Consider the following 22564-nt stretch of genomic DNA (forward strand, 5'->3'; position numbering starts at 1 on the left):
AGGGCAATTCTGGGCAATGGTGACAATGAAATGCTTTCTGTACAGTATATTTGTTGAATTTAAAATATTATTTCTATAATAATAATTATGGTTACATTTTTATATCATCATTAGCATCTCATAACATTCTTTCTGAAGTGATTCAGAGAAAAATGATTCTGGACAAATCATTATTATGCTATTATTTTTTAATAGTAGGGGAGTTTATATTTGACCCCAGAGCCAAGTCGGACATTCTAGAGGGTCTTCATTAGGAACTTGACACAATAAGGCTTGTTTTTGGGGGATATCCCTTTGGCAGCTGTGGGGAAGGAGAGAAGAGACGTTGGAAGCAGGGAGACCAACTAGGAGGCTATTGTAGTAGTCCAGGCAAGACATGACCTCTGGGGGTCCCTTCCTTGAGGTTCTATGATTTTGGTGGTCTTTTTTTCCATCATAAAAACATTTAAGTATTAGAACAGACCCTGCAAAAGGAACCTCTACCTGGGAACTAATGATGCACTTCATTCCTAGTTCTAATTGGTTCTCTCATCTCTAAGGTTGCTCAAACCTGGGGCAGACAATAGAATCTGGAAATTCTTAGTCTGGGAGATGAGAAGGGTAGTTTCCATCAAGTGAGGGCTATCTTGTCTGTCACATCTCTCTGGGTCCCTTAGCCTCATCTTGTCTCCAGAATGGTGTGTATCTTGCTCCCCAAGGGTGTCTGGATAGAAGTTCTGGTTGTGACTCTGCTGGTACTGAATTCCCAGGTGGCTGAAGGAAGACGTGGTCCTGGTAAGTATAGAGCAGCAAGGAAAGACATGGGACAGAATGGTTCTCAGAGAGATGGGCAGTAGGTAAAACTGGTTTTCAGACTTCCCTCCCAACTAACAATTCTTTTGATTCTTGCTTCCTTTCCTCCTTTTACTCAGGGTTCAAGGGCTTAAACTCCCCCAACCCTTGACCCCCTCCCCAGTGGTCAAGAAAGCCACTGTCACTGGATAGCAGATTACTGGGGGCCTAGGAGTATAAAGTGTAAGAAGACTGAAAGAGTAGGAGGGGGCAAGTTTGTGAAGGGCCTTGAAGGCCAAGCAGAGAATTTTATGTTTGATCCTGAAGGTGATAGGGAGTCACTGGATCTTTTTGAATAGGGGATTACATGGTAAGAGGGCTCCAGTCGGTTTATCAATTATGTTATTAAACACCTACTGTCTTCCAGGCACTGTGCTAATGCTAAAGATAGAAAGAAAGCCAAAAGACAATTCCTGCTCTTAGGAGATCAGTTTAATGAGGGAGACAATATGCAAACAATTCTGTGCAAACAAGACTTAAACAGGATAAATGGGACAAAATCACCAGAGGAAAGGTATTAACATTAAGGGGAATCAGAAAAGGTGGGGAAGGTGGGATTTGAGTTGATACTTAAAAGTAAGCCTAGGAAGTTAGGAGTCAGAGATGAGGAAGAAGAGCTTCCTAAGTATGGGGGAGAAAATGCACAGAGCGGGGAGATGGAGACATTTATGGGAAGAAGAGCAAGACGTCCCGGTGCTACCAGATAGCAGAGTACTGGGGGTCTGGGAGCATAAAGTGTAAGAAGACTGGAAAAGTAGGAGGGGGCCATATTGAGAAGGGCTTGAAAGCCAAGCAGAGGATTTTATATTTGATCCTAGAGGTGACAGGAAATCACTGGAGCTTTTTGAGTAGGGGATGACATGGTCAAAACTGTCAAGGTCTCCCACCACCATCTAACCATTTCTAAACCACTAAACCTCTTCACAGAGTCTGCTGAAGCTGCTGGAAAGGTTTCAATCTGACTGTTATGGGGAGGAAAAGGGGTAGATTTTCCTAGATTAATTTCTCAGGTACGATTTCAAGACCATAAGTGAAGATGGACTATTTGGGACCAACCTTGGTTTTTATGAATAACATCATGGTGGAGTTGGGGAAGGTCTCCCAATCCATTCCTCAGAGGCAGATTAGTGGCAGTTACTGGGCTGGAGCAAACAAAAGGATTGGCCCAGGCTTTCTTCTCTCCTATCTTCATGATACCTTGTTAATGGACTAAAAAGAGGTTTAGGCCCAATGTTCCCCAATCCCTCACTCCCCTGGATCAGGCAGGGCTTGCACTCACTGACCTCACGTTTGCCATGAATTCTGTGGTCTCCACAGTGTGGCTGTTCTCCCTGAAGCCAAGGCCTGGATCAAGGGAACTCTCCCATGGCTAAGCGATGTAACAAGAAATTTCAAGTGAGACCATTAATGATTTTAAGTGAAGTTTTAATAGTGGAGCATAACGAACCCAGGGACTGCCAGGGCATGTACCCAAATCAGGCAGCCTTGAGACATATCCACTCAGGATTTTTATGGACAAAAGCCATAACATAACTGTTGCCAAGGGAAGCAAGCAGGGAAAATAAAGAATCCAAAGGATAGTGTTGCTTAATGACCGCCAGCTACCCAAACAGTAAAAATCCCCTGATTGGTTCCTAGGTAAAGGTGAGGGGCTGTGGTGTTCTGCTTGGCACGTTTTTGTGGTGGGCTTGGACAGGCCTGACTTGGCGGGCCTTTCTGGGGACTTAAGTTTGTTTTGTTGGTGAGTTTCCTAGGGGACCAGGAGTACAGGTGTAACTTCATGGGGAAGAAGGTTGGGAAGTGTTCCTAAAATGAAGGTTACAACATAAGCAAGGGTGTGAAATCCTTTGTTCTGGACAGGCAGGGAGCCCTCTGGGATGGGACACAATCCTCTTTGAGAGAGTGTAAGTATTGTGGGGGAAGCAGATAAAAGCCCCTCTGGCACAGTCCATATTATTGCCCCTGCAGCCTGGCCTGACGCCTGGCCTGGCCAATCATAATCTCTCTGGGATCCTAACATGCTCTAGGGCCCTCCTCCAGGAATCTGTCCCCATTTTGAGCTCTGTCACCTGCACTGCCTCTGGGGGAAAAGCATGCCATGTGTAGCACCCATTTTTCAGGGCTGGGTAAGACAGAAGGGACCTTCTAGAGACAGTCTGTCAGGGTCTGAGCAAGGGAAATTCAAGGATAGTGGGATCTCCCACAACCAGCAGGGTGATGACTGCTTACCCCAGCTGAAAAATCTAGTATCATCCTAGTATCAGCCCTGGGTGAATGGGAGAGCAGGTGCTGCCCCCATGTGGACAATCATTCAAATTACATAATATTGAAGTAGTCTCCCAGCTAGAAGTTAGTCACATTTTTATTAAGCACTTACTTTGTGCCAATCACTATGTTAACTGTGGGGGATACAAAGAAGGGTAAAAATCCCTGGGGATTACAACATGAAAACCATCATATTCATGTAAATAATTATTTGGAAACAATGAACAGAGGGAAGACACTAGAATTGAGAGGGACTGGGAAAGGTTTCCTGTATGAGATGGGATTTTGGGTGGGACTTGGAGCAGGCCAAGGAGGCCAGGAGTCAGGGATGAGGAGGGAGAGCATTCCAGACATGGGACAACCAGAGGAAATGCCCAGAACTGAGAGATGAAGTGTCTAGTAAGTGGGAGGGACAGCAGGGAAGCCAGTGTCACTGGATCACAGAGCACATCAGGGGTAAGGAGACTGAAAAGGTAGAAGGGGCCAGTGTGTGAAGGGCCTTGAAGCCAAACAGGATTTTTAAATTTGATGCTGAAGGTGATAGGGAGCCACCAGAATTTGTTGAGCAGGTGAGTGATGTGGTCAGATCTGTGCTTTAGGAAGATCCATTTGACAGCTGAATGAAGGAGGGACTATATAGGGGGAGAGACTGGAGGCAGGCAGATCCACCAACAAACTATAGTGATTATGCACATGGAAGGTGCTGAGGGCCTGCATCAGGGTCGTGGCAGGGTCAGAGGAGAAAATGAGAAATATTCAAGATGTTACAAAGATAAAATTGCCAAGTGTTGGCAACAGATTCAATATGGTTGATGAGAGTGAGGATAACACTGAGATTGTGAGCTTAGATGACTGGGAAGATGGTGGTACCTTACCACAATAGGGAGAGAATCCATGTTTGTGGGAGAATGAGCACAGAAAAGGGCAGGCACGAGGAGGAACTAAGGCAAGGTTGATAGACTTTGCCTTGAGCCAAGGCAAAGGTGTAGGTATGCAGGCAAAAGTGGAAAAGAAGGCTAGACAGGGAAATGAGAGCAGAAGTGAAGACCTTGATTTCTAGGATGAAGAAGTTGTTCTTTATTTAAATGGCAATGAGGAGTCATGGGGGTGAGCTGGAGTGCTTTGAAAAGGAGAATATTTTAAATCACAGAGAGCAGTTAGGAGACCACTGCAGATGCTGAAGCTTGACCCATCATGCCCATCCGCTGTAGACTGTCATCCTGGTAGGAAGGACTCAGCTGAGTAGGGCAGTTTAAACTATGGAGATGGACTCCGGAGTTATCAGCACAGCAGCTCAAGGTGTCTGGGAAGCAAAGACAGGCAAGAGGCTCCAGACAAGTCCAGGATTCAGAAGTACAATGCCAGCAATTTGGTAACATCAGGATCTAAAAGTAGGAAAATGTTAGAACTCATTTTTAACACTTTTAGATCCTGACTTTACCAAGAAGACAGCCAAATGTCTAAGAAACCAGGAGGTTAAAGATGTTTGAGGTCATTCCAAGGGGTCCATATCTAGTCTGACTTACTTGAATTAGTGGCCATATTTGTATCATTCTGAGTCCCAATACCTGAGGATAAGTTTCCCCCCTTCCCTCCTAATCCCTTATTATTCTGGAGTTTTATCTGTAGGTGATTCTCTCAAACTGTCTCCTTATCTGCACAGAATCCCAGGATTTGCATCTTAGAGATCATTTGGTTAAACTCTTTCATTTTGCACATGAGGAAACTGAGGCCCCAAATTAGTGACACAGTAGTAATTAACAATAATATAGTCAGTATGGTAAGCTGCTATATTAGTATGGTGAGGATTTTTGAGGATTAAAGGGTTTTATGTTGGGTGATCATGTTGTGACTGGAAAATCTGGGGGCAGAGAGGAGACACCGGTTAGGAAGAATCAGTAAAGTTTTCTGATTTGTCTGTGGGAGGTGAGGGAAAGATAGATACCTGAGTCTCAAATTGCTTTAGATTTTCTAGAACTAGTGTAAGGCAGAATGGTGGTACCATTAATAGAAATCAGGAGGAAGATCTGATTTCAGGGATAAAATGATGACATTTACAGTTTTAGTTTGAAGTGCTTGGGAAGAACCATGTAGAGATGTTCAACAGGGAGTTGGAAATGTAGGAAGTGAGACTATAAGAAATTATGGACCAAGATCAAGGTTTAGGAGGCATTTACAGAGAGGGAGAAATAAAAAATGGGAGTGAATAATGTGAGGGGGAGAAATAAAAAGAGAGAAACAGAAGAGAGAGAAGGGGGGGAGGGAGGGAGAGAGAGAGAGAGGGAGAAAGTGAATGTTGAGAGAAGAGAACAGAGAGTAGTGACTTTGGTCATGAACATGTTTAGTTATTTCGAAGAGGAGGAGGAGTCAGCTCAGGAGACAGGCAGGTAGTAGTTGGAGAGGTAAGGAAGAAGTGAAGATGGTGAGGTGTCACAGAATCCTAGGGAGGGGGTGGGGCTGAAATTCAAACCCTCTTTTTGGAGGAGGTCACAACTTTGTGCCCAATTCACCACTGATCTCTAAGTCTATCCCAGATAGACATACTGATAGACAAGCTCTATAACATGTCCATCCAAGTGGATACTGAAATATGTGCAATAGATATTCTTCATTCATTTAGTCTTTCCAGTTTGAATGGATAGGCCACACTTCTTTTGTGATTACAAGTTTCTTCCAGAAGTTTCTTCAGTGTTCTGAGTCTCCTTGGAATCAACACAATATTATTCACAAGAAGATATGTCTAGGGAACCTCACTGTTCATAGGGAATTTTTCTTTGACTTGGACTCTGCACTGGATCTCTTCCATCACAATAGCCAATATCTTTCTCTCTCAAAGACAGAGCAACCACATAGAACTTGAACCCTAACAGCACAGTTCTAGATGTGTTTAACATGGAGGTAAAAATGACTGCAAAGAGAATGACAGGAAAAGCAGCTGGATTGTCAAGTGTTTATAGAAGAGATTTGTGTTAGAAATGACACAATTGTGAGGGTATAGAGGGACCAATACTCAAGGGATCTGAAGTTGGAAAAAATAGCCTGAAAATTCTTGGATTTTATTGAGATCATAAGGAAAGGTGACTGAGAGACTATCAGTAACTACTGAAACTACAGACTTATGTGCCCATCCTTTAATCTATTAAAAAATCTTTATGAGAGTGGTCTAAATGTGAACTGAGAGAATATTTTTAAAGGTTTTAGTAGGGAGCAAGCAGGCCTTCACCAGAGGAATTCAGCCATGGACCACATCTTTACCATTTCAAAATTAACTTAAAAAATGTATAGAATAAATGATCCCATCATTCTTGTTGCTTGTTAATTACAAGAAAGTCTTTGATTCCATAAACATTCAAAACTTCCTGAAATTTAGAAAAACAGAAATAACCTCATTCAATGTTTATAAATACCAATCAAGGCAGAAAAAGTTTAATATTCATATTAATAATTTACGCTTCAATAAAAAATAGAACAATTCATACAGAGAAGTCTGAAAAAATACAAAATGTACATTGTTCAGATTATGACATTCTAATTAATCTATCACTGTGCATATTTGGAGGAAGCTCTGCAGATGGATTATGAATTGGACCCAGAATTGAAAAAGGAGGATTGGAGTTAGTTAGATTGCATTTGGGAAATGGCTCAGTACCTCTAATGTTTCCAAATGGCTTCCAGGTCAAAAACTTTTTTTTTTTTAGTACAAACATTTTCTTTGCTTCAGAGTCTTTGAAGAACACAGCTGCTGGGGCATCAAGGTTGCAATTGTCCAAAAGAGATGCGCTGGTCAGCTGGCACCTTTTTCCAGTGATAACCTCCCCTTATAATAATAATGTATGATTGGAAAGAAAAATGAATGGGTTGCACTGGTAACCTCATAAGGTCCAAAGCCCTACAGTTATTCCTCCAGCAAGTGAGGGTGGACCATCTAGAGAGGATCTATGGAAAAATCACACAAGAGGAGCAAGTGTGCATGGATTTTGCTCTGTGCTGATAGAAAGAAGGCATACTAGGATGAGATCATAGTTGTCTCAGAAAATCAAAGTAACTTCTACTGATATGGGCCCTCTTGTTATAAAATGCTTTCTATACACAATCCTCTCTGATTTTCACCACGTGTATGAAACAGGTACTGCCACTTATATTGACTCCATTTTACAGATGAAGAAATTGGTTCAGAGAGAAAGTGATTAGTACAAGGTCTTAGGGATTGGAACCCCTGTGTTCTGACTACAGAGACAGTGTGGTCTAATGGAAATAAGTGGGAAGTCCTGGGTCGAGGTTTGATCCCTCCTTTATTACTTTAGTGACCTTGGACAAGTCACATCACTCTTCCAGGCATTAGTGTCTCTATTTGTAAAAAAAAAAAAAAAAGAGGTGAAAATAGATTGCTATTGATTTCCCTTCCAGTCATGCACCTAGCATTTGATTATGTTAAAATTGGTATTTTTCCCCACTCTCTCACAAAGAAATGCACCACCCTTCCCCAATTCCTCAACTCTCTCTCTCAGGAACTCAATTTTTCTTCATGGTTCAGCTTGTGATCACTTCCTGATCTTTCAAAATAAGAAAAAGTCAACTGTAGATGAACCTGAGCTCCATTTACATGATGTTTGGTTTTTAAAAGTGTATGTTAAATTTATCATGAAAGGTGGTAGAGCCAAGATACTGAACTAAAGGCAAGAACTCACCTGAGATCTCCCCTAAACCTCTCCAAATATAATACCTCTAACCAAACTCTAGAGCAGCAGAACCCACAAAATATAGAGTAAAATTTCTAGCACAACAGAAATTGACCTTTTCCCTCCTTTTTAAAGTTGATTTCTGTTTCTGGGGCACAGAGGGCACTGTCCCATGCTGGGGGTTAGGGGCTTGGTTACTCACTTTGTGTGCTGGTGCCTCAGTTATGGTAGCTGGGGGGTGTATAGGCTGTAGCTTACCTGGTACTGAACTGGGGATGGTGGTGGTGATGTTGTATGCTGAGACCAGTTGGGATTTTTCTATGTTTCCCCAGATTACACTGAAGCTTGCAGGGTAAGGTGTAGGGGTAGAGTGGTCTGGCCACTGGAGATCATCTTCTCCCCAGGGGTTGTGTAGGCTCAGCTACTGGTGGATGCCCACTAGTTGTATAAGTAATGGTTCTCTGCACTGGTATCTTCCAATTCCCCTGGCTATGCATAGGCATGCAGTGATCTTGATGTTGGTGCTTGCCTGCTCCACCACCCTGTGACTCAGGATCTCCTGCTGATTTGCTAAGGTGGGGCTTGCTGCTGGCTTACTGGTACACCTCCTGTCCTCTACTGGTTCCCTTCAGTCACAGCAAGAGGGAACTTTCCTGTTAAACATCCTACCCTCATGAGCTAAAAAACTGCTGGTACCTTGTCTTTCTGCTGGCTTCACTTTCCAGGATTTTTCCTGAGGGGGTATTTTCTGGGTTTTTCAAGGTCAGTAAGGGAGAGTGAGAGTGAATTACTGCTTATTCCACCATCATGGCTCCAGGAAACAAGAGAACTTAGGAAGTTTGGCAGGAAAAATCTGTTGAACTAGGGTGAGAGAGGTCCAAAAGCTCACTGAAGAAAATAATTCCTTCAAAATTAGAATGGAGCAAATGGAAGCTAATGACTTTATGAGAAATCCAGAAATGACAAAACAAAACCAAAAGAATGAAAAAAAGTAGAAAACAATGTGAAACATCTCATTGGGAAAGCAACTAACCTGGAAAATAGATCCAGGAGTGATAATTTAAAAATTACTGGGCTGCCTGAAGGCCATGATAAAAAAAAGAGCCTAGGCATCATCTTTCATTCTAGAACCAGAGGGGAAAATAGAAATGGAAAGAATCCACAGTCACCTCCTGAAAAAGATCCCCCAAAAGAAAACTCTTTGGAATATTAAAGTCAAATTCCAGAGTTCCCAGGTCAAGGAGAAAATACTGCAAGCAGCCAGAAAGAAAAAAAAATCAAGTATTATGGAGTCCTAGCCAGGATAACACAAGATTTAGCAACTTCTACATTAAAGGACTGGAGGGTTTGGAATATGATATTCTGGAGGGCAAAGGAGCTAGGATTACAATTAAGAATTACCTACCCAGCAAAACTGAGTGTAATTCTTCAAAGGAAAAAATGGATATTCAATGTAAAAGAGGACTTTCAAACATTCTTGAGCAAAAGACAAGAGCTGAATGGGAAATTTGATTTTCAAATACAAGACTCAAGAGAAGCATAAAAAGTAAACAGGAAAGGAAAATCATAAGGCACTTAATAAGGTTAAACTGTTTAAATTCTTACATGGGAAGATGATATTTGTAACTCATAAGACTTCTTATTATTAAAGTATTTAGAAGAAGCATATATAGACAGAGGTCATAGGTATGATGTGAATATGAAGGGATGATATCTAAAAATAAAATTAAGGGGTGAGAGAGAGGAATGTACTGGGAGAAAGAAAAAGGGAGAGGTGAAATGGGGGTAAATTATCTCACCTAAAAGATGCAAGAGAAAGCTTTTGCAGTGGAGGGGAAGAGAGAGAAGGTGAAGGGGCATGAGTGAACCTTACTCTCATCCGAATTGGCTCAAAGAGGGAATAACATACACACTCTGTTGGGTATAGGAATCAATCTTGCTTAGCCTACAGGAAAGTAGGAGGGGAAGGGAGGGTAGATTGGGGGAGGATATAGTCAGAAGTGAAACACTTTTGAGAAGGGAGGGACAGGGTGAAAGAAGAGAGAGAATAGAATAAATGGGGAAGCATAGGATGGAAAGAAATAGCAATAGTAACTGTGAAAAAAAATTGAAGCAAGTTTCTCTGATAAAGACCTCATTCCCCAAACATATAGTGAGCTGAGTCAAATTTATAAAAATAAGAGCCATTCCCTAATTGATAAATGATCAAAAGATATTATCAGTTTTCAGATGAAGTATTCTAATCTACCTATAACCATATAAAATATTCTAATTCACTATTGATTGGAAGAATGTAAATTAAAGCAATTCTGAGTACTACCTCATGCCTATTAGGACAGAAAAGGTAAATGACAAATGTTGGAGGGGACTTGGGAAGAATGAGACTTTAATGCATTGTTGGTGGAGCTGTGAGTTGATTCAACCATTTTGTAGAGCAATTGGGAACTATTCCCAAAGGGATATAAAACCATAATACTCTTTGACCAACAATACCACTACTAAGTCTGTGTCTCAAAAGAGATAAAAAACAAAAAGTAAAAGGATGTATATGTAAAAAAATATTTACAGAAGTTATTTTCTTGGGGTAAAGAATTAGAAGTTGAGGGGATGCCCATCAATTGGGCAATGACTGAACAAGTTGTGTTATGTGATTCTGGTGGAATACTATTGTACAATAAGAAATAATAGGTAGGATGCTCTCAGAAGAACCTGGAAAGACTTGTGTGAACTGATGCAAAGTGAAATGTACTGTGTGCAAATTAACAGCAATATTGTAAGGTGTTTTATTATATTATTATTATAATATTACAATATTGTAATGTTGTAAGCCGTAGATGACTTTGCTCTTCTCAGCAATACAATGATCTAAGACAGTTCTGAAGGACTTAAAATGAAAAAAATTACCTCCCCAGAGAAAGAACTGATGCTATCTGAATACAGATAGAGGCATACTTTTTTACTTTATTTTTCTTGTCTATGTTTTCTTTCATGAAATTACTGTTATGAATATAATCTGCATGACTACACACATATAACCTGTATAGAATTGCTTGCTGTTTCAATGGGGAGGTGTGAGGTGAGGAGGAGAGAATTTGGAACTCAAAGTTTTAAAAAACAAATGGTAAAAATTGTTTTTACATGTAACTGGGGAAAATAAAACACTAAATAATAGCTTAAAAATAAATTTAACATGGGAGTACACAAATAGCCCTACTTGTCTGTGACCCTTTTTGAATTTTTTTTCCTGCTATTTTCTCTGGGTTAATATGTATACACACACACACACACATATTTCACTGATGCTCTTTCCTTTCTTTTTTTGCATTACTATCACTACATATCAGTCACTCAAACCTAAAAAAACCCTTAAAAAACAAAAACCAAAAACTTACCTATCCCCACTATTAGAAGCCCTGTGTCTCTGGGTTGTGACTGAAATGTATGTTTCATCTACTGCTTTGGGTCCATTACCTCTTTGAGAGGAGATGGGAAGCACTTCAGCCTGTGTCTCCTAGAGCCTTGATGGGTCATTGCATGGACCTGATGTCTGAAGTCTTTCAAATCTATTTTCCTTCAGATTATTATTTTCATTGTAGTAACTGGTCTCCTTGCTCTGTTCTCTTCACTCTGCATTATTTCAACAGTGTTTTCTGGGATTCACTGGATCCATCCCTTTCATCATTTCTGACTACCCAAGGACATACTTTTACTCTCTTAGAACAGAATTTGTTCACTCATTTCTCAAATAGTGGCATCCACTTTGTCTCAAGGTCTCTGCTACAACAAAAACTGCTATGTGTGTATATACACATACACACATATCTCACATACACATGTGTATACATATATGAATATATGTTGGTGTGTGTGTGTATCTCACCTATGTGTCTTCTATCTTTGACTTCCTTTGAGGTAAATGCCTAATACTATTTTAGTGAGTCAATAGAGGATATATAGTTTACTGACATCTTTGAGTTGAATTATATATTTCCTTCTTTTAAAAATATATTTTTAATCAGCAAAAAATTCATTTTCTACCTCCCAAACCTATTCTTCCCTTTCTCAAACTGAGAGAAAAAATTCACCCCCTATTTAAAACATGCATAGCCAAGTCAAGCAAAACAAATTGTTTCATTGGTCATTTTGAAAAAAAAATTCTCATTCTGCATTCTGAGAACTCTTGATCAGGAAGTGGGTGGCATGTTTCATCATTAATTCTCTGAAATCATGGTTGGTCAGGGTGATCAGATTTCCTAAGTCTTTCAAAGTTTGTTTGTATTTGCCATATGATTGCTATTGCATAAATTCTTCTCCTAGTTTCATTCACTTCATTTTGCATGAGTTCATGCTGTTAGTCAGTTAATAAACTGACAGATCAGTTAATAAACATTTATTAAGCATCTACTATGTGCCAGGCACTGTGCTAAGTGCTTGGAATGCAAAAAGAGACAAAAGAAAAAACCCAGCCTGGGTGACTGGGAGGATGATGGTGCCTTCATAACAAATAGTTTGGATGTTAAATAAAAGGGGCATTTGAAGCATTACTACAAAGAAAATCTGAAGTAAACAGATTACTTGCTTTGTAAAAATATTTCACTATCTGAATCTTAGCTAAATGGCATTATACTCAAGCAATTATCTTATCTATTTTTTCCTTCCTTTATCAGCCAGACTCCTACAAAAAGGGTCTTGCACACACTGTCTCTACTTCTCTACCTCAGTCCTCAATCCTTTGCAGTCTGGCTTCCTACCTTATTATTTAATTGATACTACTCTCTTGAGAGGATTTTGGAAAGATGGTAGAATAGGTAAGAAATTTTCAAGCTCTCAAGATTTTCCTCCACAGAAGAGATAAAACAGTGCCTCTGGGTGAACAAAGAGCTGTGAAAACAAATAAGAGTAGGGGCAGAACTGGAGTCATTTTTGGACAGTTGGAGAAGGCCTGAAGAAAAATCCCAGGACTAGATTTCCTCCCTGTGTAAACACCTCCAGGCTAGGGCCCACTTTAACAACTTAGTGGCAAGCTGCTTAAACAAGTGACAAGACCAGGGATAGCTGGGTTGGAAGGCTGACTCAGCCCTAGACACAAGAAATTCTCCCTCTCCCCCCCCCCTCCCCCAGTGAGGCTGGGGCTTCTGACCTGGGGAACATCTAGGGAACCTCTGCTCACAAGGAATGCCAGACCCAGCTGTGCTGTGGGAGCAGCCAAGGTGAGAAGGAACTAGCACATGCCATGTGAGTGCAGAAGTAGTGAGGCAGGTATGCCACTGGCTGTGGGCAGTTACAGGAGGCTGGAGGTTTTGGTTTGAATTTAAGGTCAGAGGGGAGAACTGAAGAGGATCTGAGGCCAGAGGCACCATTCCCCATATCTCAGGACTAGAGGTGATTATAAAATCTAAATTATTAGAAAGAAAAAATGCACAGGGAAAGGAGAAAGAATCCTACCCTAGAGAGCAACTATGGGCATAGAGAAGACTGGGTTTCATCTTCAGAGGAGGATACTGAAGCAAAGAAACCCTCTTCTACTCCAATGAGTAATGTCAAATAGTCACCTGCCCAAAGATAATTCACTGAAGAGCTTAAAAAAGACTTTAAAAATCCAACAAGAGAGATTGAGATAAAATTAAAAAAAAATAGGAATAATAAAAGAAAAACATGAAAATTATGACAAGAAAGCCAACCAATTAGGAAAGACAAAAAAGTCAACCAATTAGAATCTTAAGGAAGAAAATGACTCTTTGAAAGTCAGAATCGGGCAAGGGAAACCAGGGAAGTTATAAGAGAGGAAGAAATTTTTTAAAACTCCCCAAAATATAAAGAATGAAAAAATAGAAAAGAATGTGAAATGACCCATAAGAAAAACAATGGACCTAGAGAACAGATCAAGAAGAGAAAAAACAAGAATAACTGGATTGCCTGAAAGTTCTGATCAAAAAGGAATCTTGATACAATAACACAAGAAATAATTAGAGAAAATTGTCCTGAAGCATTAGAACAAGAGGGAAAAGTAGAAATATGAAAAATCCACTGATCATCACCTAAAAGAGATCCTATGAGGAAAACTCACGGAAATATTAAATTCTGAAACCCCCCAGATTAAGGACAAAATATTGCAAGTGGCAAGAAAAAACAATTTATATATGCAGTAGTACAATTAGAATCACACAAGATCTAGTGTTGGTGACACTAAAAGATAGCAGGTCTTGGAACACAATATATGAAAGAGCACAAGAACTGGGCCTCTGGCTGAAAATATTATATTCAGCAAAGTTAAACATAATACTGAATGAAAATAAAGGAAATTTGATCAACTGTCAGACTTTCAGGACTCTGTTTAAAAAAAAAGCCCTGAACTCAACTGAAGATTTGACATACAAGAGCCAAGAGAAATACAGGGCACACACCAATGACCAATTACAAGGGACCAAATAAGGCTAGAATATTTACCTTTTACATATGGAAAATGTAAAACCTATATTCAAGATTGTTACTAGTAATTAGGTAGCTTTAAAAAAGATTGGGGTTGACCTAAGTATGATATGACTTCAAAAAGTAAAACTGTTCAGGAACAGCTAAAAGAATAATTTTCTTATACAAATGAGGTGCAAGAGGAAGAACTGTTACAGAGGAATTAGATGGAAGAGGGAGAGCTGTTAGTCATGGAAACCTGCTTTCACTGGGAATGGATTTAAGAGGGGAAAATACATACATACATGCATAATCCATATCTAGAAGAGTATAAAAGTCTTCTAAATTTAGAGAGAAATAAAACCCTAAGGGACACGAAAGGGGCAGAGGATAAAGGAGGGATATTTAGAAGGTAGGGTGAGGGAATAGGTTAGAGGGGGGTATAGAAGGGTCTTTGAATTTAGGGGAATGGGAGGATAAGGGAAGGATTGCTGGAGCGGGGGTAGGTTAAGTAATAGGAGAACAAAGTACCAGGTAGAAAAGGGGCAACTAGGGGTCACAGTGAATAGAGTACTGGCCCTAGAGCCAGGAGGACCTGAGTTCAAATCCAGTCCCAGACACTTGACACTTACTAGCTGTGCGACTAGCCTATCCCCTTTGGGGGGAGGGTGAGAGAGAGAGAGAGAGAGAGAGAGAGAGAGAGAGAGAGAGAGAGAGGATCTATCTCTCCATTGCCAAAGTCCATGGTCTTTTCTCAGGCTTCATCCTTCAGGAACTTTCTGCTGAATCTGACCCTTCTCTTCTCTCTAGGTATTTGTGACTCTGTTCTCTCGTGGTCCTCTCCTTACCTGTCTGGTCACTCTTTCTCAGTCCCCTTTGCTGGTTTATCATCTACATCCTATGCCCTAAATGGGGGCATTTCCTAAGGTTCTGGCCTGGGCCCTCTTCTCTTCTCTCTCTCCTTAATTCCCATCTCTGTTCAGATGACTCCTAGATCTCTTGTCTGTCCAGCATCACCTCATGCCTCCTGGATGTTTCAAGCCAAGTGGCTCTAAGCTCTCTTAAACACCACTATATGTCCAAAATTGAAATAATTGCTTTCTCCCCAAATCCATACCCCTTTCAAACTTTCTTATTCTTAATGAACATAGTACAATTCTTCTAGTCTCATGGTGCATGACCTTACTTTTGTCTTCAATTCCTCAATCTGCCTCCCCCCACTGAGTCACTGTCATAACATCTCTTCCATGTGGCAGGAGAAAGATGAAATGACCGAGGAAAGAAAAGTTTGAGCTTCTGAGCATATCGATTTATTAAGCAAGGTATGCCAATTACTCAACAATCCAGGACGAGAGCTCCTCAGTTTAGGGTTGGACCCCCAAATATAGTTGGAGACAGATTTTTATGTATTAAAAACAATTAAATAAGACCAATGAATGAAAAGGAAACAAAACACAGTAAGTAACTTGAATTCTAATTAGAGGAAGGATTAGGGACTTTCCAAGTTGGAAGGAGAAGAGCAAACAGGTACATAAGAGATATAAGAGAAAGAAGTGTCCCTCCCCCAAATGTCTGTGAACAATCAAAAGAATATGGAAACAATAAGTGATTAATTAGAAGGGGACTAGTTTTCAGATAAGACATATGGGTGGCTTAGGATGTTCAATTATGAGAAAACTCCTTGCCTGTCTCTGGATCTGCCCTTGTTTCTTCTGCTTAGCATCACTTAGGGCCTTAGTTAAGGGTCTCTAAGCAGCAGAGAGAGCTGGTCCAGCTTCACAGCCATGCAGGACTAGGTTCAAACAATCAATTAAGGTTTTCTCCTAATTCCCACAATTGAATAGAATTTTCTCACAAGAAGGAAATTGGACTCTGCCCATAATTTAATCGACAGGGAACTGAGCTAGCTCCAGAACCAAGTCACAAGATGAAGTCAGTGGGGTTCACTCAATTCCCACAATTCAGCTCTTGCTGAACTAATCTCAATTTCCTCCTACATAAAACCCTTTCTACTCAGACCCTCATCACCTGTCATCCAGGTTATTATGATGGCCTCCTAATCACTGTCCCTGCCTTAAGTCCCTGTTCCCTCCAGACCCTCAGTTACACACCTAAAAATGTGTTTTTCCTTGAGAGCAAATTTGACTAAGTCATTCCTCTCCTCAATAGATAGCACTGGCTCCCTATTGCTTCTATAATCCATTAGAACTTCTTCTGGTTCTTCCTTCACAATCTGTCTTGAACCCTATTTTATATGACAATCCTCACCTTCCTGTGCTCTGTGCTCTGCCCAAACTGGCCCTTTTCTCACACACTACCCCCATCTCCCATGTCTGGGCCTTTGTCAAAGCCAGCCCCTGTTCCTGGAATATACTCTCTCCTTCCCTCTGCGTCATGGATCCTCTCTTCCTTTAATGCCCAGTTTAAGCACCACTTTGTAAATGAAGTCTTTCCTGATCCCCACAAAATGCCAGTGTCTTCCCTCCCTATCTTCTACTCATTTCTATTCATATTGTCTGTATTTTTATTGACACTAGTCACTCCCATTTGAATCTAAAGCTGGGGATGTTTCCATTTTTTATATTTATATTCTCAGCACCTAACATGGTGTCTATCACACAGTAAGCATTTAATAAATGCCTGTTGATTGCATCTCTTAGGGGAAGTAGAGCAGTGCATAGAGAAGGAAAGACAATTAAGTATAAAGAAAGCAAGGAACCCAGGAGCTGGTGGTGCAGGGGGGCAGAGAGTATGTCAGGCACTGAGGCTGTTCAAATGTGTGGAGGTGGGAGATGAAACACTGAGTTTGGGGAGCAGCAAGTAGGTCAGTTTGACCGAAACATGAATTGTGTGTGAGAGGGAACAATAGGAGATGCTGATAAGTTAGACTGGACTCAGACTGGAGAGGGCTCTAAACGCCAAGATTGGGGTTTTGAAATTTCTCCAAGGATCCAGAGGGAGCCATTGCAACTTCTTGAGAGAGTGAGTTAAGTGATTAGATTTATACTTTCTAAAAATTATTTTGTCATTTGTGGGATGGATAGGTAAATGATATCAATCAGTGCTTAAGCATTATTAAGAGCTTACTATGTGCCAGGCACTGTACTAATTGCTAGTCTACATCTAAAAACCAGTCATTTCCTGACCCTGGAGGAGCTGACATTCTAGGAAGAGGAGGATATGAGACATACCCAAAAGGGGTGACTGAGGAAGGGGACCCGGTGTGGCAGCCACAGGAATTGTGAATAGAGCCATACAAGCACAGGAGATCTCCATGCCCTTTTCAGTAAGGGGGGTAATACTGATTTGATTATTGTCCCCTGATCAAAGGTGTGTGACCTCTAGGGTTATGGAGGTGTGGGGAGGGTGGGTCACCTGCCCAGGTTTCTACAGAGGGGGTGGGGAGGGGGCTATAGAGATTCCCTGGAGGGATAAGGATCAGGGAGGGGGTTAAACTTCTTTGAGGAGGACTTGGGGTGGGTGTTGGGTAAAATTTCCTGGGAGTATTTGCTCGGTGCCTGGTATAGCTGAGTGGCAGCTATGACACAGCAGACAGACAGTAGCGGTCTGGGAACCTGTAGGTCTGGGTTCTAGTCCTGCTTACACTCCAGATTTGCGGTGTGACCTCAGAAAATTTGCTTGCCATCTCTGGGCCTCGGGGGGTGGGGGTGGGGCTGAGCATGCGCAGGAAGAGCAGTTGGATGTTGGCTATGTTCTCCTTGGTGAAGCCCAAGACCCGGTGATGGATTTGAGGGCGGGGGTGTCTGTCACCGCTGACCCGCCCCAGGTTTTCCCCGCAGAGCACTTCACCGAGCAGAGAAAGGCCGAGTGTCACTTTGTGAATGGGACAGAGCACATACGGTATGTGCTGAGATGCATCCACAACAGGGAGGAGATTGTGCGCTTCGACAGCGACGTGGGGAAGTTTGTGGCGCTGACCGAGCTGGGGCGGCCCGAGGCTGAGTATTGGAACAGCCAGAAAGAGATCCTGGAGCACAGACGCGACCTGGTGAACACTTACTGCAGGCCCAACTACCGGCGGATTGAGTACTTTTCAAAGCGCAGGAGAGGTGAGTTTGCACCCTCGGGCAGGGGAAGGAGGGACCCGGGGAGCCCAGCAGGGACCCAGGGAGAGAGAGGAGAGAGCGGGAGAGGGGCGGGTGTCCTGGGGAGGGGGCAGGGCAGGGAGGGAAGAGAAAAGAAGACTGAAAGGGAGAGCAGAGGGTGGGAGGAGAGGAGTGGAGATTGTGATGGGAGGGTGGCAGATGGGGAGGAGAAAAGGTGAGGGGGGGTTACAGAAGCAGATGCAGGGACAGGGCCCCCAGAACAGAAGAGAGAAAAGGAGGAACAAGGATGGAGAGAGGGGAAGAGAATGGATTGGGCAAGAGGAGAAAGGGAGGGGAACAAGAAGGGAGGAGAAGGGAAGGAAGATGGGATGGGAAAGAGATTGGGAACAAAGGGGAGATAAAAAGGTAGGACGAAGAATGGAGAAGGCAATTGGGAGAGGGGAAGAAAAAAAGGAAGAATGAGAAGGACAAGAAGTAGGAAAATGAAAGAGGGAAAAGAAAGGCAACAGATGTGAGGATGAGGAATCAGGAGCAGAAAAACTGGAGATGAGTGAAGGGGAGAAGAGGAGTGGGGAGAGAGGAGAAGAAAGGGGAGAGTGAATGGGGGAAAAGAGACTAGGGACAAAGAAGTGGGGGGTGTGCTGGAGAGGGAAGGGGGAAGAAACCCTCTTCTACCACATTGGGTTCTGGTTACTTAAGTCTTTTTTCCTCAGTCAAATTCACGTGGCTTTTTTTTTTTTTTACCTCCTCCAATTCCTCTGGCGATAAATTGCCTTGGAAACAAGCCAAGAACCCTTCACCAATGAATAACTCATACTTACACAATGTTAAAATGCTTAATAGGCAGTTAGGTAGCCCAGGGAATAGAATGTCAGGCTCCATCTTCTTGAGTTCAAGTCTGACCTCAGAAATTTTTAGCTATGTGACTCTGGGCAAGTCCCTTAACCTTGTTTCCCTAAATTCTCTAAGTTTGTCTAAGTTACAGATGATCTGTAAAAGGACCTGGAGAAGGAAATGGCAGACTCTTCCAATATCTTCACCAAGAAAGCCCCAAATGGGGCAACAAAGAATTGGGCATGATTAAAAAAATAACAGAACAACAACAAAAGGATTAATATAAAATTAAGTCCCCAAGTCTTGAGTGCCCACGTGTCACGAGCCTTTAAAAATTTTAAATAAACTTCTTTTTTTATCCCCTGAAACTAAACTCAGCAGAAGTTTACCACGCTCTGCTTCACCTGTCCCAACCACATTCTCTCTATCCCTTCCCCCTCCTGCCTTCTCTGATGTCACAAACTTTTTTGACTGAGGCTTCATCACTGAAATTGTTTTTCTCCAGGGCCCCAGACATATTTCTGCTTCTCCCAGGGCCCCTAGCTCTGGGTCAGGATGCTCTGGTTTCTATTGGGCCTAGACGTTCTCCACAATTCCCCTGATTTAACATTTCTTTAGTGGATTGATACCATCTGTTAATATTTGAGCTGAAAATTTCTCTGAAAATAATCTACTCCTATGATCTGTTTTTGTAAGTAATCCATTACAAAGAATCCACTTATAATGAGAAATTTTGCCTGCTAATTTCTTCCCATATCACTGAATCCTGATGAGCTGGGGCTATGATAATTCAGCACCATGGACTCCTGAGGCTGCTTCCTGCTAGTTCAGATTTCTAGTCTTAGAGGGAGTTTAAATGTTACCAAGATGCCCATTTCAGGCCCTGGGGAGGAGAGGAGACCCGAGCCTGGTTATGGATAAGGTGACAGAGGTGGGGCTGGACTAGGAAGATCTGCTCTGGCTCCCTCACTCAAGATCTTTCTTCTTTCTTCCAGCTCAGCCTGAGGTGATTGTGTATCCATCAAAGATGGCTCCCCTGGGACACCACAACCTGCTTGTCTGCTTTGTCACTGGTTTTTATCCTGGGGACATTGAGGTCAGGTGGTTCCTGAATGGGCAGGAGGAGACAACTGGGGTTGTATCCACAGGTCTGACCAGCAATGGAGACTGGACCTACCAAATCCTGGTGATGCTAGAAATGACCCCTAAGCATGGAGATGTCTACACCTGCCAAGTGGAGCACTCTAGCCTTCAGAGACCTATCGTCTTGGACTGGAGTGAGCTAGAGCTCCCTCACCCTCCAGTTCTGACATTGCTCAGGACATGGAGCTAGCTCTGAGATCCCCTCCATGTCTGTCCTGTCCCCTCTTTTCTTCTGTCCTGGGACAATACAAACCCCATGTGGTGTGCTACCCAACTTCCCCCCTTTTCCCAGTCCAACTCCTTAAGGGCAGTGTGACCTAAGAGTGATGGAGACCTTGTCACGCTCCTCACTGACCCAAGCCCTGGGAGCCGACCTTCCTCTGGGACTCTGTGGTCAGCCTATAGACTCATTCCTCTGTGGTGAGTGAGCGAGGCTTTGAGATGAATTGATGTTAGTGCTCTCTGGGGAGTTTTCACTTCCTGTGTCCTGAAAGGCCCTTTGCACATCTGTCTCTTCCTAAACCTTTCAGGCTCTCGTCAGAACCATCTTCATGGGTCTGTCTCCTGAAGGGAAAGTTTTGATTCCTACTGTCTCTTCTCCCCAGAAGCACAGTCTGAATCTTCCCAGAGTAAGATGCTGAGTGGAGTCGCTGTCCTCACGTTGGGCCTGATCTTCTTTGGGGTTGGCCTTATTGTCTACAAAAGGAGTCAGAAAGGTGAGATAGTCTGAGGCTCCCTCCCTTCCATGATCTACTCCAGGGAAGAGAGGATATTTGATTGTGCCAGAAATCTGCCCCCAGGTCAGGGGTGAAGATGTGTTCTGACTCTGGCTTCAATTTTTCCTCCCCAGGGAAGGTGCTGAAGGGACCAGAGGCTAGGGCTCAAGGGTCTTTAGGAATCCCATATTCATTGGTACAGATAGCCTTGGGAGGGATCTCAGATTCTAGCTTTTAGCCCATTCCCATACCATTCCCTCTTTCCCCATCCATTCACAGGTTTGAGGATGGATAGATAAAGTATAAATTAAGTGCTTCCTCTATGGTGTCAGGAACTAGGCGAAGCAGTGTTAGGAGCCTGTGTCCTGCTGTGCTCTGAACCTTAGTACCTTTTGTTTCTATAACTCAAAGACTCACAAGGAATTGTATGTCTGTCTCCCTTCCTTTCCCAGGAAATCAGAGTTCATAATCAACAGGTAAGATCCCATTACTGAGGTGGCATCAAGATTCTTATAGCTATAGTCTCTGCCTAGTGGAACATAAAGCTAAGAAGAAACTTGGGGGCCCTTAGTGGGAAGAAGTGGTTCTACTTGTGGGTTCAGACCCCAGTGCAGATTCTTCTATGACTGTTCTATGTCTTCTGCAGGACTCCTGAGGTGATCCCTGAGGCTTTGTCTTCTGGAACTGTTGCCTCTTCTTAGCCTCCTTCCCATGTTTGAAGGCCCCCTGCTTGTGCCCCGATCTCCAGGAGGTTAGCCCTTCTGGACCCTTCCCTGGAATAGTTCTTTCCTTTGATTCTATCTGGACTCTTGGTATTTCTCCAACAGAACTTCAAAGACCCTCTCCACCCTCCTTTGTTTCTGAACCTGTGTTTCATCCATTTTTTTCTTTTGTGCCTTCACCCCAATAATCAGAAGATTGAGAGTCAACTGGTGCTTGGTGACATGGAGACAAAGTGACAGGAGCAGAGGGAAGAAACTTCAGCACTACGGATTTGTGGAATCTGTCAAAGTGTAAAATGCCTCTAGAGGTGCAGATTGCAATCCATCCACACCTTTTTATCCTGGGTGCCTCTTGTCCATTTTCTTCCATGATTCCTGCAGAGGTTGAGTAAGCATCATCCTGGTGATCTTCCTCTACATTTCTTAGTATAACATAGAAACCAATGGCCCTCACAGGTTGTGTGCCCAGAAATCCTTCACTTTCCCTATGTGATGAGCCCCCTTCATTCTGTTGATACATCTTTCTGAGGACTTTCCTCCTACCACTTTTGCTCAGTTCTTCTTTGATCATATGCTTAGCTATCATGTGCCTATCCATTGCACTTTAAAAAATTAAAGTTTTAGTAATATCTTCAGCATTTATGTTTATTCATTGCTTATTATATACCCTACCCATATTGGCCTTCATAACAAAACTTTTACTCAAAAATTCCATACTAACCTTTGCATTGATCACATATTTCCAATAGTACATGCAATGGTACATACCCATAGTCTTTCCACTTCTTCCATGAAATATTTATTTTCTCTTCTCTGTGGTCAACCTTGGTAATTATAATTATAATCAGCATTCCTCTCACCCCATTTTGTAGTATTGAGAATGTTTCTTTCCTGGTTTT

At 42.3% G+C, this 22564-nt stretch overlaps 1 protein-coding gene across 1 annotated transcript; it reads left to right on the plus strand.

Annotated features, from left to right (window-relative positions):
• The first annotated feature begins 599 nt into the window (after window positions 1-599).
• LOC138144586 (DLA class II histocompatibility antigen, DR-1 beta chain-like) lies at window positions 600-22564 on the plus strand. The gene is made up of 6 exons (XM_069065974.1): window positions 600-774; window positions 17984-18253; window positions 20080-20361; window positions 20833-20943; window positions 21396-21419; window positions 21590-22564. Exons 1-5 carry the CDS (start codon window positions 675-677, stop codon window positions 21410-21412), a joined length of 780 nt encoding a protein of 259 aa, XP_068922075.1. The 5' UTR covers window positions 600-674; the 3' UTR covers window positions 21413-21419; window positions 21590-22564.

The sequence above is a fragment of the Petaurus breviceps genome, unplaced genomic scaffold (genome assembly GCF_028583685.1).
Source record: "Petaurus breviceps papuanus isolate PSGF00001 unplaced genomic scaffold, PetGlider_PUasm1.0 90701, whole genome shotgun sequence".
Classification (NCBI taxonomy): Eukaryota; Metazoa; Chordata; class Mammalia; order Diprotodontia; family Petauridae; genus Petaurus; species Petaurus breviceps.

Bases quoted from the DNA above. Each gene is read 5' to 3' on its own strand.
- LOC138144586 (XM_069065974.1), top strand. From the start codon at position 675: ATGGTGTGTATCTTGCTCCCCAAGGGTGTCTGGATAGAAGTTCTGGTT. The intron at 775-17,983 runs GTAAGTATAGAG...TTTTCCCCGCAG, and splicing joins TGAAGGAAGACGTGGTCCTG to AGCACTTCACCGAGCAGAGA. The intron at 18,254-20,079 runs GTGAGTTTGCAC...TCTTTCTTCCAG, and splicing joins CTTTTCAAAGCGCAGGAGAG to CTCAGCCTGAGGTGATTGTG.